Source organism: Chamaea fasciata, unplaced genomic scaffold, assembly GCF_029207755.1.
Source record: "Chamaea fasciata isolate MVZ Bird 193981 ecotype frontalis unplaced genomic scaffold, bChaFas1.0.hap1 SCAF_4, whole genome shotgun sequence".
Taxonomy (NCBI): Eukaryota; Metazoa; Chordata; class Aves; order Passeriformes; family Sylviidae; genus Chamaea; species Chamaea fasciata.
In genome coordinates this window covers 45,569,174-45,587,717 of record NW_027094089.1, presented here as the reverse complement: position 1 = coordinate 45,587,717, position 18,544 = coordinate 45,569,174, and the positions used below count along the sequence as shown (strand labels likewise).

At 34.2% G+C, this 18,544-nt stretch overlaps 1 protein-coding gene across 1 annotated transcript in view; it reads right to left on the bottom strand.

Moving 5' to 3' along the window:
- SHOC1 (shortage in chiasmata 1) overlaps positions 1 to 18,544 on the bottom strand; it is a 52,394-nt gene that overhangs the window by 834 nt on the left and 33,016 nt on the right. Inside the window, exons 17-28 of the mRNA XM_066181435.1 lie at positions 18,146 to 18,333; positions 13,637 to 13,709; positions 12,149 to 12,221; positions 11,386 to 11,570; positions 10,790 to 10,895; positions 9,067 to 9,178; positions 7,970 to 8,091; positions 6,933 to 7,026; positions 5,755 to 5,886; positions 4,210 to 4,359; positions 2,981 to 3,152; positions 2,204 to 2,761 (exon numbers count right to left, since the gene is read on the bottom strand). Coding sequence (XP_066037532.1) covers positions 2,204 to 2,761; positions 2,981 to 3,152; positions 4,210 to 4,359; positions 5,755 to 5,886; positions 6,933 to 7,026; positions 7,970 to 8,091; positions 9,067 to 9,178; positions 10,790 to 10,895; positions 11,386 to 11,570; positions 12,149 to 12,221; positions 13,637 to 13,709; positions 18,146 to 18,333 — 1,965 coding nt within the window. The remainder of the gene's footprint in view (positions 1 to 2,203; positions 2,762 to 2,980; positions 3,153 to 4,209; positions 4,360 to 5,754; positions 5,887 to 6,932; positions 7,027 to 7,969; positions 8,092 to 9,066; positions 9,179 to 10,789; positions 10,896 to 11,385; positions 11,571 to 12,148; positions 12,222 to 13,636; positions 13,710 to 18,145; positions 18,334 to 18,544) is intronic.

The following is an 18,544-nucleotide window of genomic DNA, read 5'->3' as shown; positions in this document are numbered from 1 at the left end:
TAAACACAGTATTTCAGGAAAATATTTAATGTCTATTTTTATTCCATTAATACTACACTTAGAACTATTCTATAATTGTTGAAATTTAGTATATTTTAACCAGACATGGTCATGTTTCTAAGTTGCTTTAAAAAGCTACTTACATTCTTGAGATTCAAGTGCTTTTACAATAACATATTTGAGAAGTTGCTTATTCTAAACAAGTTACTGTAAGGAAGTTATATTCAGTCTTTACAAAAAGTATTGTCAGAAAATGCTAAAATCGACCAAGGATTTGGTCTGTTCCAGTGGAAATATTGGCTTGGCATGGTCATGAATTATCTGTGGTTTAATGAGAGCTTGATCTGAAACCTGAAGAATCCTTGGGGTTTGTTGCCAGTGTGTCTTTTTAACTTGACTCTCAACATACTTTTTAAGTTTTTGCTCTCAGAGGGTTTTATTATATTAAGGTGGAGTTAGGGTTTTTTTGGTTGGTTTGGGTTTTTTTGGTTTTTGGTGGCGCGTGGTGTAGGGTTTGCATTAGTGTGCAAAACTATTTTGTATACTTATTTTTCCCCTGGTTAGTGAATTATAAAGTAGAATAAGCCTGCTCTTCTAAAATCTAAACCAAAAATCACTTTTCCTTGTTTTTATTTGATTCACATTCAAGTATATTTTTATCCTACTGGGCAAGAATAATACAGAAAGCTTATCAGTTGGAGACCACAGTATTTTCAGAAAACTGTAAAATGTGGTACCAGGAAAATCTGCCCTGATCTCTACTGAAATATATTTTATGTAGAATTTTATGCTATTTTATGCCAGTTACAGCATAGTTGTTACCTACTCAGCAATACTGCAGGTCTCGACTTTAATTCCAGAGAAGCCAAAGGTCTCTTCAGAGTTTCTGTATAAACATTTAGATTTACATAGGCTGAAAATTAAAAGACGTTCACCATATCCAATTAACTTTGTCTCTCTTTACCTCCATAATTACCCTAAGCAGTCCATGAAAAAGTGATTTAAATTAGTTATTTAGGTTTTCATGAATGAGTCTGATCTGATTAATGAAAGCATTTTAATGCTGTGCTGACCTTGCACCACCAAGAGATTTAATGACAGCCAGCAACAGACAAATCATAAATTAAGTCATCTGTACTAGGTGTTAAACGCTTTGTTTTAAAACAAACTTAAGCTCCCATTTATTTAAAAAATGCAGCATCTCACCTACAGCGAAATAGGAAAATTGAAAAAAAATACCACCATAAATGATACCGCAATACATAGTCTGACAGGGACTTTCTTAGTTGCAAGACTCCATGGATATGTATTATGGCTTATTAAAAAAGGCTTCAAGCTTACTATATTTGATGCAGTAAACCAAGGATAAGAAAATGACAAAAAAAGAGAGAAGCCTAGTATTTTGTGTATGGACTGTACACGCTTTCAGGGTAAACAAAGTTTTGAAGTACACATCATACCATCTCTTTGAAAATACATGCTTCGGAATGATTTCAAGTGGAGAATTTACCCCTGGAGATGCTAGCTAAAAAAATATTCCAAGAATAAGGAAATATATGAAACAAACTTAGAGAATTTTCAGAGTGCCATTTTTAACTCCAATTAGTGCCAACAGAAAAACACAGCCATTAGTAGAATCTGAATTTCACTCTCAGGATTTGCTGAATCTCGTTTTTGTCCTATGGAGAAAATATAATCTTCTGTTCACCCCTGTCAAAATCTATGTTTACAAAATAGTCTTCCTCATAACTTTTAAATTAATTTTGGCTTTTTTATTATCTATATTTTAGGCACTGTCAAAAAGAAAAGAAGCTGAATCTTATGCTACTGAAGAACTACTTTTTAATACACTTTTACTTTTTTCAACTTTTTTTTTACACTTTTCAATATTTACCTGGGAAAAATAATGGCAGTAACACAATTCTAGTTTATTGAATTAGAATTTGTTTGGCTTCTTTTTTTTTTTTTTTTTTTTTAATACCCCAAGACATCTTTCTGCTCAAAACAAAACCTGTACGTAACCTTTTATCATAGAAGAAATACATATGCGAGTAAGTTTTAGCAAAGGGACTATGCAATTCTTGGGTTAAATTTGATTTAACAACTACTTAAATAAAAGATAAAAGTCTTACAGATACTTCTTACAACTTTGCAGTTGAGTAACAAAAAGAATTTCAGCAAAATCTGCTTACTTTGGACTTACCTGTTTTAGATTTTTCTTTTGTCCATAAGAGTGGAGGCCTTTGTTTTCTCTTTCCTTTAGATGATCTACCTATTTGGTTAAAATTCAGATTTTGAAGCTCATCTGTATTATCAAAGAAATCAGAGAGAAAATCATCATGAGCAAATGAATTATGTGGGCCTGTGGATGAAGAATCATTCCAGAGGGGCTGGTCAATCTGAATTTCTGGGGTTTTAAATGCTGTGTCTCTAAATTCTTCTAGAAAACTCCTAGAGCTCTCCTGAGGTACACAGTTACTTAAAGTTGCAAAGAAATCCTCTTTTTCACAGTCTTTGGAAGAATGATCAGAGCTATGATGCATCCTCAAAGGCTGTCTTTGAATTTGGAGAGAATTTTTAACTTCTAGATGAGCAAAATCTTCATAGTCCTTTGATACAGCAAAGAAATCAGGCTTCCTCCTTGTAATTATATCTGATGAGCATGCTTTCTTTTGCATACAACTTGGAAGATCAGACTTAAAAACACCCTTATGATGATTCGGTGGAGGAATTAGGGCTTCAGAATTCAAACGAGATGTTCCTGGTGGAGAAAAATTTGAAGCATTTTGTTTGGAGAATGAAAGATTAGCTTATTTTTTACATTTTAGAGAAAACCAAGATGTCACTGCGCATTGTGATTGCAGTCTGTCTCATCAGAATAACTGACCTTACCATGATTAGAAAACAGGGATTCTAATACATTCAAATTTTTCACTTGGTTTCAAAGGAGACACATTTTCCTAGCAATTCAAGGTATTACCTGTGCTGTTTTGTGCCTTATCAAGCAGGTCTAAAATCTGACAATTTTGTTTATTATCAAGACACAGTGTGTTGAAGTTATTATGGTTTTCTGGGTGTGATGCGCCTTTCAGAGTTTTTTCTAGAGGAGCAGCAGAATTTAGACTGTATGAAGATACCATGTCACTAAAATGCTGAAAAAATAAGGAAAGTATTTGTCAGGAATGTTCATGGTACATGTCTACACTGCCAAATACAAAAAGTTAAATCAGTTGTTAAGATTCTAAGATGTATAAATTTTTGTTTATTGGAACAACAATAAAAAAGGACAGCAAAACAGGAGATGCATGTACAGTACACAATGTACCACCTGTCTTAAATCTATAAACAGATTAAGTAATAGCTTCTGTCTTGAAACACAAGAAAAGCAGTATTTTAATACAGTTTATTATCTTTCATTACTCCAACACTGTAGGAAGCAGTGTCTGCAATGCAATGGCACCTATTATGCATCACAGAGGAATTTAAGTGAGCTTTTTCTGCCAATAATGATGGCTTTACACATATACAGTTAAAACAATAATATGCACAATTTCACATTCAGTGCCCAAATACCTGTTCACTTCCTCCTTCACTTTAACAGAATTCTTCACCTTAAATGAATTGTGTCCTCAACCATATTATTGAATGATAATATATGTGCATTTTTTATTAAATTAGATTACTCTATTCAGTCTATTATTTTTCCAGACTTAATCCAACGGGAACAGCAGGAGCACACAATTAATCTCTAGGGCTCTATCAAACACTTAGTACTATGAATGCCAAGTGGTGGGTTTTTATAGGGAGGGAGGGAGGGAGGGAGATAGGCAGGAAGGAAGGAGTGAAGGAAGTCCTGGAAATACATAATTGGAAAGCATCTTTTACATTAGAAATACACAAAAGCTTGCACACTGATACAATGTCCAGTGTGAAGCTTGAGGAGGAAGTTGATCAAATGAGTATTTTTCCAGTAAAGGAAATGCTCTCATTATCTTTCCACAAGCAAAGTGGTGACTTGGCAAAATCTTCTGAGAATCAGCAGACTCAACATTTTGGAAATGAATGATATGCTAAAACTTGTAATTAATTTTTAAATAACACTAGCAAATGCATGTGTAGCATCAGGTTAAAAAAAAACAACAACAAAACAACCACAGAATACAACAGAGCAAAAAAATTGATCTGATACATAAAATAATTTTGGCCAACCTTTAAAACTTTTTTTGGAATCTCTGGCAGAAGTTCCTGGAGTTGCAAAAAGCTTGCAAGAAATAACCTGTTCAGTGAAGATCCCTTCTTTAACATAAACTGAGCAACCAAAGGATTGATACATGGAAAAGTAAGCAGGCATTTCTCTGTCTGGAAATGGAAATTATTTTGTTAGATTGATATTTGTGAAACTTTTTATCCCTTTTTCCTGTTACTACAAAGTCATGTCTTATTCAATAAGTCCTAGAGTATATAATAGACAGCTTTCAAACAGTGCATTTTCATAGTCCAACGAAAACTCCTTTTTACTGCAGATGCAATATAGTATCATTTCTGAAAGAGTAAGTTTTGCTTAACCATTTGACAAAAAAACAAGTCTAAAGATGGTTATTTTTCTAAAGGTTAAAACCAGTGAATAACTTAAACTTGATTTAAAAATGCATTTACAGATTTACTATTAATTCTCCATTTTAAAGTGAATTACCTAGACGAATATAAACTGACAAAACTGGTTCTGTTTTACAAAAGCTGTATTTGTTAAAGGCAATGAAACATGTGGCAAAAGCAGGAGTTGTCAGAGAGACAATGAATGTCACAAACAGGGCAGCAAGTTGAGAGTAGCTTGTTATCAGTGACAGCTTCCTGTTCCTGACTTTCATAAAACACTGCCAGGATCATATATCCTTAAGAGAGACACAATACAATGGCCCCTCTCCACTTTTTACCAGTATACTTAATCTCTAAATTGGAAAACCCCCTGTTGAAAGGCCAGGCCAATACTTGCTTTATAATGCTTCTGAATTTTGCAAAAGCCTATAACAGTCTCAGCTTTTAAAGCTGAGTTTAAAGCTGTCATATTAAATGAACAAATCCATACGTTTCATTTGAGAACCTTATTATACAAATTAAATGATATCATATATTTGATGGTGATTGATAGGCCTGTTCCAGCATTTAGTGGAATGAGTTAAACAAGTAACTGCATGAGTTAAACAAGTTTTTACCATCTGTTAATAAAGCAAGTCAGCACGCAATGCCATTGACTTCAGTAATGGATCAGCACTGCTGAATTTGGCTTCCTGCCCAAGTGAGCCATTGTATGTTTATCTTTTACACTTTGGGTAGTTTTTTTAAACCTAGTGCCTAGAACTGTAGAACTGCGCAAACTGATGGGCAGATGTGGTGGATACACTTCCATACAGGTTAATTGTGAATGCACAGGAAAAGTCCAAGTTGCATCTAATTGGGCTGACAAGGATGATGGAAATACTATACATATACATATGTATATATGTGTGTATATATATATATATCTTTGCATATATACTAGACTTATGCTTGTATATACAGCTGCATATATATATATATATATACACACACACATATATATATATACACACACACATATATATACACATATATATATTTATATAAAAATGCTTATTTTAATAATATATTTTAAGAGAACTACAACAAAAAAGCCTAAAACTTTATGAATCTTTGAAACAGGAAGAAAACTGTAAATTCATGGGAAGAGAAGCAAACCTCAGATGGCAAGACAGAAAGCCAGGATTTGTCCAGCCACTCATGAGGACTGATATTAGAAGATATCAAAATGTTGTCAGCAATCTGACGGATTACCAGTGCTGTCTCTTCAATCCCTGGCGTAAGAATTACCTAAAAGTGATACATAATATTCTTGGTTAAAACTTACTCTAATGAGTGTCTTAATTTCCTACAGAAGTTGAGGTGATAACTGAAGGTCACACTGAACACAAGAGTTGGTACTGCTGATCCATTAAACCTGATCCATACTTATCATGCAGAAAAACTCCAACCTCTGACCACCAGGCTGGCTGCAAATTACATTCCTTAATTATGCTAATCCTATGTATGCAAAATTAATTGATTTATCCTATAGGTCTTTTATATGTAATGAAGTTTCTGGGTATAATATGAGTTTCTAATAAAACAGGCAATTGTGAGATGCCTATTACAGTTTAAGAAGATGTGTAACACTTTGAAGCTACAATTTCTACACAAACTACACTGCTGAGTATATGAAATGAAAAAAACTTCGTTCTCTCTTCATCCTCATAACTTTAATTTGATCAGGTAGATTTTATACAAATTTTAATATGCAAATAATAATGACTTTCATGAAGATCTGCACTCAACATTGGCAGCAAATAAGTGAAAAAAAGTGCCTAAAAAGATAACATTTGGTTCAAAAAATAAGTTACCAACAATTTGGTGAGCTGAATGAAACTTCTGCCTCATTTTTAAATGCTGATTATTCTAGATACTAAAACAGATTGTCTAGATTTCCCGATTTTTAAAGAAAGAAGTTAATTTATCTTGTCACATCAAAAAAGCAAACTAGCGGACAGTAAATTATTTCTTTTTTTTGTCACATCAGCAACATAATAGTGATATGAAACTTCAAATTAAGATATAAGTAAGATTAATATATATTTTATTAATTTATTAAAGGTACAATCTCACTTTTTGACTTCTAGTCATAAAAAGACTTCAACTGCTATTTGAATCTTATTCAACTTGTATTGTAGTCAGCAGTCTTTTCACTGACTTTAGCAGCACTGAATTAAGATCCTCCCTTATTTTAGTAATTTTGAGCTATTTTATGTTTTTGATGCAGAAGGCATACTTAATTGAGCTTTTCAGAAATATCGTATCATGAAGATTAATACAGAAAAGATTACCTTCACTTCAAAGTCTTCTGACTTCTGTGTAAGTTCAATTAGAGTGGCATAAATTAAGACAAGGTTAAGCAGAGTATTTCCCTTGAGACTGTACCTGTAAAACAGTTTCACTAGATCATTAATATTTAGTATCTACATGTAATAATCTCAAACCATTTGTTCCGTGTCTTCATAAACATCTGTTTGGTTTCCTGGAATTCAGAATACTGTTACAGTTTGAGCATTAACATCTGTGGAAAGAGAACTAGAATACATTAAGGGACTGACTGCTGAAGGATGGACTGTAAGGAAAGAAAACAGAGTCAGTCTACAGAAAAGCAAGTCTTGTCTGAAGCAAAAGGTTTGGATCAAGGTCAGTCATTGGAGAAACTGGAGAAAAGGCAGAGAGGAAATTACTGCTAGCTTATAGAAAAAAAATCTCAGAAGAGGTAATAGTACATAAACATTAATTTATGTCAACAAAAGGTGTTCTTCCATAGCAAAAGGAGAACTACTGATGCAGTGGAAGAGCCCTTGAAGAATGTTTCCCTGTTGCAAATTACACACAGCGGTATTAACACAGTAATTCATAACCATGCATTTGAATTTACTTCAAACAGATGTCAGAATAATTCCAATATTTCATTGGAAATTCATTTAAAGTTATGAAATTTCTGGACCTGTTGATTTGAAATACACCTCATGTTAGTATTGCCTGCCTTAAACACTGTTATTTTATAACAACCACTTCTTTATAATTTGTGTAAGACTAAAAATAGCCTCACAAATAAAAAAACAACTTTTCTAACATTTTGGTGGTCTCCTGTAATCACTGCTACTTTTACAATTTCAGTAGGAGTATGACAACATCGTAACTAAGTGAAAAACTCAAAGCACACTAGAAATGAACTTACAATATTTGTATTGTTCTAAGAGAAACATATTTCTACAGAGAAGTTCAAAGATAAATGAGTGTCAACTTGTTTTAATAAGCAGCTTTCTTTAGTGACAAGTTTGTTTTAAAAATACCAGGATAACAAAAGAATTTAACAACTTACTCTAAACTCAGTCTTTCTCTGGAATAGAAAATAATCCAACAGCACATATATTGGAGTGATAATGCCATCAGCCTTGATATTACAGTGTCACAGGAGTCCTCATGATTTAGCTCTTCCATACTCTATCATGGAATTTAAATAAAGAGTAAAAACTAAATAAATACATTACCATGACTGCCCCAAGATTTTAATGAGCATAATGTAATATACAGAAACTAGATCAAACATAAATACAGCTAAATAATGTAAGTGTTAAGGACACATATGGGAATTGGGAGAACTAGCTTGTATTCCCAACTTCTATTTGCTTTGAACTTCAAAAGACTGATTCACAGCTTTATGCCTCTTCTTCCTTTCTCTAAAAAGAAACACTGTCAATACTTTTTAAGGCTGTTCTTAAGATTTTTTTTGTGAACTTTAATAAGGGAAAATATTGTTATAAACTTCTGAAGTACTTACTTGGCCTATACAAATCATATCATACCTACACCAACTATAAAAAGTACAACTAAAGTTGTAAAGTTGTATAGAAAGTCCATCACTATTTGCAGTAGCTTGTAGGAATGTCTACATTGTACTTGTCATACTAATTGATTATTTTATTATGTATATATCTTTTAGAAGCAGTCCTTCTACCTGTAATCTCTTGCTGCATGCCAGAATTTAAGTAGTATGCTATTGCTGAAACTATTATTTTTTATTTAAAGTAGGACAAATTATTCTATAGACTAATTCAGACAACTATCTGAAATGGGAAGAATTAGTATGTACATTGGTAAGAGAATAGACGCACAAATACATTTAATTGGTTGCTACAAAATTTCTTTACACAACCCTATTTTCAAGTATGCATCCTTTAATTACATTTCGTATAATCAAACCACAGGACAAATGTTATTTCAGTGAAGAAACTGAGAACATTTTAAACTAGTCAAACTAGCACAGACAGAATTTTAGGGTTAATGATTCATGATGTGAAACCATGTATGAACTAAACATGATTATGGGGAAGAAAAGATATGTCAGAAGTCTGAAGGCATGGCCTAGAAGTGACCAAACACATAACAGAACTTGGGCACAGTAGTTTAATTTTGTACCTGCAAAAAGATAGCAGTACAAGCATCTACCGTCAACACAACGTATTGATCTATACTTTCAAAGAGCCTTAAGGAGTAACTGCTGCTTCTTTCAACAAAGGTAATTCTGTACCTGAAGAAGTAAAATTATTTCATTAAAACTCAGACAAGTAAAATAATACTATATGCTTCAAGGAAATGGATAGCACACACCTCTTAATACAGTTTTTAAACTTACAGTCCTGATCTTTTTCAATGCTCAGTTCACTCAAAGACACACTTCAACAAATACATATTATGTAGCAGTGATTTAGTGTAATCAATGCTAACTGCATGGGGTATGACCTTGACATCCAGGCTTCGAGCTTACAAACTAAACCAAACCAAGAAAAAAAAAAGAGGTAATATAGAAACTAAGATAGAAACTTTTTCTGACTAACTTTACATATTGCATTTCTTTTCCTCCTGTCTTGATTGTGCAGCACAAGGCAAAGCAAACTCCCTGATTGCCGTTAGCAGAATCCTAAAATTTCTGAGTGACTTAGAACTGCCAGCAGCACAGGCTCCTGTTGTGTTTTACTAGGAAACACAGGAGACCTAAATCTGAATCTGATAGCAGTATGTCCTCTAGAAACTTGTATGGACAGTCTATTCAGACATTTTTTAAAAAGTAAACTCTTACCTTTTCTGAAATTGTACAGCTCTTTGCTCACCTATTTAACTCCTTCATCAGTGCTAAAAGGAGCTAGTGAAAAAGTAACAAAACACTGTTCCCAGCTAATTCGCTTATGGCCAGGCTGAATAGAGAACTTGAACAAGTCAGAGTTTAAAAGCATGTCAGATTATGTGTTCAATTTTTAAATGTCAAAGACATACATTTTTTCCCCTACTGCAGTGTAATTAGAAATAGACCAAAAATGTCTCTACAGCTGACTCAAAGATACAGCCAGGATTAAAACAGGCATGTCTCTCCCACAACATGGTGAAATCAGCTATCTGTAGCTCTGTTACTATATTTGAGAGATATTGCTGTTCTAGTCTCTGTTTCTTTTTTTTTTTTTTTTTTTACTTTCTCCTCATGAGATAAAAGGCAGCTTTACCAAGTATTTATTACTGTGAAAGCAAAGAAAATTATGTCAAAGAAATAATAAAGAAGCACAATGGTTTACAACCCTAGCAGTTTTCATACAGGTTATAGAGTATTAAAAAGTAAATGAATAGTGGATCTGCATTTTTTTGAATAAATTAGCTTTTGTTTGAAACATAGCCTCTCCTAAACACTATGATGCACAAGAAAATAAGATGTTTTATTATTGTTCAGTTTGAGTATTTAGTCCAGTAGATTAAAACAACATCAACAAAAAAATCCCATAGCAATTTTTATGAAGAATTAAATAAAAAGTTTTCCAAGGATCAAGAAGGCCTGAAGAAAAGTTTGTAAACATGACTTTCAGAGAAAAACAGACAATTTAAAAAGTTATTCTGATTAAAAAAGTACAAGCTACAATTAAAAGAAATGGCCAATTCCATTCTGGTTGGCATGTGTGTGGATCTCTAGTACTAAGTTATCAACTTCAGCAGAAAAAAAATTATATTCTTGTCTCTTAAAATGCTAATAGTTTACTTGCAGAAATGTACCTGGTAGCTAAGCAGATGGCTAATACATGATAGAATAGAACAACATACATGTCCTAAAAATCTGAAAATATATAGTCCACATGATAAATAGGTTCTTTTCACTCACTTGGATTCAAAAAGCTGAAGAATATATGGCATATTAAGAAGACCTTCAGTTGTCAGAAATACATATGGAATCTGTACTTCCAGAAGAAAGGAACTACCATGATTCCCTGAAACATTTTGTTAATAATATATTTTGTTAATAATGTAAGTTAATAGTTCAATAAGCAAAAAACTAAGGATACATCAAATGGGCATTCAAAAGGCAGCTTTTGTTCATCTCCAATAAAATATTCCACTCTACACTTTCTTTTCCTCAAAATGAAAGTCCTTTGAATATCTTCAAACTTATGCTTTAATTCAGATTTTTTTTTAGATCTACAACATTCCCTTCAGATGAGGAAGGGTGGATACAGATGAACTTGGCACAAGTCTCTTATAAACCCACATGTACTACTACATCCTGGCCAAAACGAGGTTTACACTCAAATAAAAACACCTTCTTGCTGCATAGATAACCCAGCTCTGTTTGTTTAACTTTAGGCCTCATAATGTATTACTCATTCTCTTCCACAGGCATATGAATATAGCATTTTATGGAACAGAAAATATTTTCATATGTCAGTCTAACTGTTTATTACAATTCTGGAGAGCACTTACCCATTTGTATTGTTTCAGGTAGGGTGGTTTTAAAAGTCATGTAAGTAACATTCAGATTTTTGCACAGATTTTTCCAGCTAGAATTTTCAGAATAATCGTATTCCATTACTAATGAGAAGTGTGTCCAAGGGAAGTCAGCTCCAATTTGCTGATTATGTACAATAACGCAGGTATATCTACTCAGACTTAAAAAACCCAACAAAATACAAATAAAAATAAGTAGAGGTAACAAAAATAAGGTAGAATTACCTTCAGAACAAAATAAACTCAGTTTTACTTTGGCAAATTCTAACTGCTTAAAGTCTGTTTACAAAAACACCCTTCCTGGCTAAGGTTCCAACTTCTTTAAAAATTAATTTAAAAATCAACAGCTGTACTCTTCCTCGTACAATTTGCTGCCTGAAATACATTATTTTCTAGAAATGTCATAATTTGTCATTTCTTTTGTTATGCCCTTTCACCACCTTTTTCTAAAACATGCAAAAATAAAATTTTTCTACACATTTCCCTAAAAAAGCTTTTCTAAACAGGCAAAACAACATATAAAGAATATGCAATTGTTTATTCCCTAAAGTTCCTCCAAGCCCCACTAAGTATTTTTCGAGAGTGGAAAAAATTCTCAACTCTAAAAACGAAGCTGTAGGTTCATATAATGAAAACCTCACTCCAGACTGCAAAGCCCACGGAAATGAACTAAAGTAACTGAAGTTTCACTTAGTACCAAGTAAAGAATTTGTTCTCAAGAATCAAGAATTTAACTTACTTGCTTATGATCTCTTTACAACTTAAAGGGCTTCCTTTTTTCTCAGAATTCAAATCCACAGCTTTCAAATCTGCTTAAAAAAATTAAACAGTTGATGAAATAAATGAGCCTCCATGACTATGCATCAATGCACAACAGAAAGCAGCAAATGTGGAACAACACAGGTTATTAAAATATTGAGTATCATATAGTCCGTCTTGCTGAAGTCCTATAAAATTTTTGTTTGTATTGTACGGTTGGATGTAATGATTTAGAAACTTACTTCTCAGAACCCAAGGAAAAAGTAATGCAAACAAGTTTCATGTCTCACAAGTTCACAACCCTATTACCTCAAAATAAAAAATTAAAGGGTAATACAAAATTTTCCCCTTTATAAGTTAAAATTCTTTACACTTTTTATACGTTGGAAATTTTAACTGGAAGACGTATCTAAGAAGGAATATTGCTACTACACAAGTGTCTCTTTTCAAGTGTAGTTGGATTGACCTCTGTTTGCAACCAAGTCTTAAGATCTTAAAGCAAATAAAACTCTTTTCATTAAATATTATTATTAGCAAAAGCACAGTGAACATGCCTCCTCCCCTTCAAAACATTCTAAAAGACGGGCTTTCTTCTTCTAAGAGGACAGGAAATCTAACTTTATTTTTAACGGCAAAAGAACAGTACAATACACAGCGCTTGATAAGGTTCAAGCGTGTAGGATTTATGAAAATGGATTTTAAAAAAACAACATGAAAGGAATCAGTGACTTGTTCTAAACATAACTATAGGCTCAAATTATAATTTTCCTGAAACACGATTATTTTATCAGCTGAATTTGTGGTGTTGAACAAGCTTGTACTTGTGAAATTACTCACAGGTAAAATGTTGAAGTGATGAAAGTGCTGCTTGTATTAGTGGGGAGGTGGGATATTGGAAACAATATATTTTGCCTTGAGTTTCATAGATTGATTCAGCGTATGGTGACATATTTAACAAATTAGCAAACAAGATCAGTAACATATAGCTAAAGGAAAAGATGAGATTTGTACCTGACTACTCATTCAAGGCTTTATGCTGAGGAGTTTAGTCAAGACTTTTAAAATCTAGCTGCTCTGAATACATTGCAAGGAAGAAAGCTTGTGACCAATGATCAGCTAAAAACAATGAGACAACCTGATCAAGATAACAGATGCCAATATAATTAAGCAATGGACTGTCCACTGCTCCTTCATGTTCTGTTAAAAAAATCTTTGACTCAATAGATAAATTATCTCTTGCAATAGAAAACATTAAACCAGAACTCTTAAATGGGAGAGAATAAGATTCAAAGATAAAAGGCTGATGGAAGAGTTACAAAATATTAAACAGTGAGAAAAGTATGTAGAAAGGTTCCTGATCAGAAGAAAAGGGAGAAACACCTGCACCAAGCATTCAAACAGGAATGCAACAATATACAGAATAACAGCCTCTTTTTATTTCAAAAATACACATTAAATAATTATTTACCTTCTATCCTAGATAATGGGTGAATGAAGGCATCTTTTTCTCTTTCAGAGTCCATCCTTGTAATGATTAGTATCTGTATGAAGACAAATAAAAGAAAGTCTAGTAATATTAATTTTTTAAAAATTTTTATATTAATTTTAAAATTTTTTTTCTTTCAGCCCATCTACATCTTTCTTTCTCCTCTGCATAGAAAACCCAAGACTGAATAAATGGATGGCAAAACCAGAAACTTCGGAGTTTTCCATGACAATCATAGAATATCTCAAGTTGGAAGGGATCCATAAGGATAGAGTCCAACTCTCTGATTCTCACAGGGCTACCTAAAACTAAACCATATGACTGTATCCAAGAGCTTCTTGAACTTGGACAGGTTTGGTGCTTTATCCACATATGTAGGAGTCTGTTCCATGGAAGACCACCCTCTTAGTGAAGAATCTTTTGTCAAATGTGTCTGAACTTCCTCTGACACTGCTTCATTCCAGTTGCTTGTGTCCTGGTCACCAGAAGAGAGAAGATATGCACCTTCCCCTCTGCTGTTTTGTTTAAGTAAGGTGTAGGCTGTGATGGGGTCACCCCTCAGCCTTCTCTTTCCCACAAGGAACAACAAAAAACACTTCAGCTGACCCTCTTCTTGCCCCTGAGGTCTCTTACCATCTTGGTCCCTCTCCTCTGGACAGACAAAACAGACAAGTTTGATATCCTCCTTATATTGTGGTGCCTAAAACTGCCCCCAGCACCTGAGGTGAGGCTGCCCCAGTGCAGAGCAGAGCAGGACAATCCCCGCCCTTGCCTGGTTGTGATGCTGTGATTGATGCACCCCAGGACACAGGGGCCCTCCTGGCTGCCAGGGCACTGCTGACTCAATTTGCCATTGACACAGACTTCTAGTTTCTTCCCACTGGGCTCTAGTCTCTTCTTTCCCAATTTGTATGTAGAACCATGATTGCCCCTTCCTAGGTGGAGAATCGGGCACTTAGTCTCAGTATATTTCATAGAGGTGATGAGTGGCCAGCTCTCTAGTGTAATTTTTCTGTAAGACCTTTCCACTCTCAAGAGAGACCACTGCTTCTCCTAATTTAGTACCGTCAGTAAAATCACTCAATGTATTTTTGATTCCTGTGTCCAGACAACTTATAAACACATTTAAGAGTGCTGTCTCTAAAACTGAGCCCTGGGGAACACTACTGGTCACTGGCTACCAGCCTGATGTAATTCTATTCACTGTAAATCTTTGAGCTCAACCTATCCATCAATTGCTCACCCAACCCAATATTATGGACTTGTCTAGCTCTGTGATGAACAGTTCATCTAGGATACTGTGAGAGACAGTTTTAAAAGCTTTGCTAAAATTAAAAACCACACTCACTGGCTTCCCTTAGTCAACTAGATGGGTCACCGTGTCATAAGCGGGAAAAGAAAGGAAACTAGGTTGGTTAAGTAGCACTTTTCACTTGTGAACCTGTGTTGGTTGCGGCCAATGACTGCATTGTCTCTCAAGCATTTTTCACTAACACGCAGAATAAAGTTTTCTATAATTTTAACAGGCACAGACATGTCTGTAATTATCAGAGGCTTCCTTCTTTCCCTTCTTGAAAATTGTAACAACATTTAACACCTTCCAATCAGCTGGGATCTCTCCAGACTCCCAAGACAGTTGAAAAATAATGGAAAGACTTCCCACAATGATATTTTTGAGCTCTTCAGTACCCTGGGATGAATCCCACTGGGCTCTATACATCTATGCACATCCAGATGGAGCAGCAAGTCTCAAGTTCAGGATTGGCTGGAAGTCTAACATAATCCCCAGTCACAATCTTTTAACACTGGGCTCTGGGGGTTGAAGACATGCAAAAGAAGGCACTGAATGTCTCTGCTTTGTCTATATCCCTATTTTTGAGGTGACCAACCTTGTCGAGCAATACACCAGTGTTGTCTCTGATTCCTATTTTGCGCTTGACTTATTTAAATAAGCCCTTTTTGTCATCCTTCACAATGTTGGCCAGCTTGAACTACAGTTGAGCTTTGGCCCCATAAATCTTCTCCCTACAGGAGGGAACAGCCTCTCTAAAGTCCCTTCATGTCACCTGTTCATAAGTGACTCCCAAAGTCCATATACATTTCTTTTCCACCTAAATTCTAGAAGACCTGCGCTCAGGCAGGTGAGGCTTCTGCCTTGCTTGCTTGGCTTTTGACTTGCCTGGAATTGCCTGCTCTGGTACTCAAAAAGATTCCTACTTAAACGCAATATCTAAAGATTATTATACCACATTATTACTATTTTACTAGACAGATCCGTCACATTATCCTTGTGGAGACAAAACTTAAGCTGAAGATATCTAGAATTCAGCCTGCAAAGTACTTATGTCCTGGAGGGAGCGACTGGTTATACTGCTGAACTAAATAGAAAGATTTTCCAATCTGTATATGGAGTCACAAAGGTGTTTCTGCCAGAGATCTGAGACTCATTAAATATTGTTTAAGACAAATATGTTGAAAAAGATTAGAATCTACCAAACTGACACAATATTAAAAAGAATCCCCACAAGAGGTGTTTACATTGTCCATAATTTCAACTGATACAAACTAAACATGTGATACACTACGTATATAAAGAAGAAAAAGTACCTGCATACATATACCATGCCTTCTGACAGGATGCTCTCTGAACTTTTATGCCATTGTACAGACACTTTTCATAGTGTACACAAGATAAAATTTTTAAGAAGACATTTAGCATTGTTTCATTCTTAAAATTTACAGACATAAGATAATTGTATGTGTAAATAATAGAAGTGTGTTAGAACCTGTCAGAAAAGAACTTCTGGTCAGACAGACAATAATAAAGCAGATTTCAATTTCCATAAGTAGGTACACAGAAGTGCCGCTCAACAATCTACTGGCATCTGTATGAGCAGTTTGGATGACTGCATTTAAAAACAGACCTGCTTTTTCACAGAGAGTTCAACAGCAGACTCATTATATGTTCATGTGAGCTAGATGAAATTTTTAGTCATTAATTACCTAATCACAAGTACAAAAGATAATGAAACAAAGAGTAAAAATACTTTTTTTCTAAACCAGCAGTTACTTCTTCCTTACAAAGGAAATGTCCCATTGCAACCCTGCATCAATAACAACTTAGGCTAATAAAAGGATAATGAGACTATCATATTTCACATCATATTAACTGATACTGATGTGATATGATGGAACATTAAATAGTTTATTGAATACAACATCTTATTAAACTGGAATACTCCTTCTACCTAGTCTGGCTCATTAAAACCTGTCTCTGAATGTTAGGAAACAGTAAACAATTAATAATTATGAAAAAATAATATATAGCATAATATTGTATGCATATCTCTGCTTGACTAAAGCAAGCAAGCAAGTCAATACTCAGTAGTTACAGCCAATTTTTTAAAAAATCATGGCTAGTGGAGTTCAGAAGAAAAGCCAAATTGTCACTGAGCTGATATTAAGATGACATCAAGTTCTCATATGCCTCCTACTACAACATAATCCTAGTATCACAGAGCAAAATGTGTTGCTCTTAAGAAGATGAAAAGGATGCAAAATCATCTTAGTGTATCTGTTGAAGGACAGACAACAATTCAGCCAGCAATATATTGTTCTTCTCAGCAAAATTTAATCAAAAGATATTCAGAGCTCCCAGCGCAACTCTTAAACACAAGAAAAATAAATCCCCAGGAAGTGAAGTATGAAAAGAAGCTAAAATAAACTTAAAGATCTTTTTGGCTGTGTTTAGGATCATAAATTCTGTTCCAAATAGTTAGAACACTTCAAACACTATGCATTTAATTCTGTTTCCTAATGTGATCAGTATTCTGCAAAGAAATAATAAATATTCTGCAAAAGAAAGTGGTGTTTTGCACTGTGTCGTATCACCCAGGATATTCACATATCAGATAACAGAATCTTTGGACAATTTGAATATCCTCCAAAACGCCCCCTTCCATGCCTATCACTCACAGACATTTGCTTCCTGTATCATTCAAATGCCAGGAGGTTGGCCAGCTATACTGTTTAAGCAAAGGTTATCTGTGGATTACACCATCTGCACACTCCTCGGCATATGTGTGCTCCAAGTCATGCCATATAAGCAGAGAGTCATGTCCTGTGATATGATTCTCTGTGTCAGATGAGTGAGGCTTTCAAATAAAAGGTTATATTATTATTTTCAGTAACTGATGTGGTACAAAATACTTATCAGGAAAACAAAACCACCTGCAACAAGATAAAGCCCTGGCAATACTAAAATTCTTTTGCATGTTATTCCATGCCTGCAACAAGGGGAGATTTGATCAAACAAAAACTTGTACTGCTGTGACAGAGTTCTTAAAATTTATGTTAGCCTTATTTAATAGATACCATGAGGTAATTATTAGGAGTTTTTTTTTTTTCATAAACAAACCCTTGTTAAAACATAGTTTTGCAATTATTCATGTAATCTGAAACAATGTTGTTTGTTAAGAGAGGTTTCTTAACCTTAACACTGTGTTTCTCTCCACAACTTTTCATCCAATTTAACATTTCGCACTGAAGTGCTGTTATTTTGGGATGTGTTTCATGCTTTTTTTGGCTGCTGTACTGTACAATCTTCAACTGCCTCCAGATGTTATTCAAACAGGATTCTAAAATATTTTTATAGATATCCTTTGCCTTGGACAAATAACCTGTTCATAAAGCAACAAAAGAAATTACAAAAGATAATTGTCAAGCATTGTGTTCAATCTGCACATCAATTTAAAATCTTTGTGAAGGTATCTTATACAAAAACAGATGAAATTTAATGGCTCCCCAGTAAGGAAGGAGAATATGACCACTAATTTGGTACATAAATGGTGTTTATAAAACTGCTGTACTTTATGTAGTACCTGCTATGTA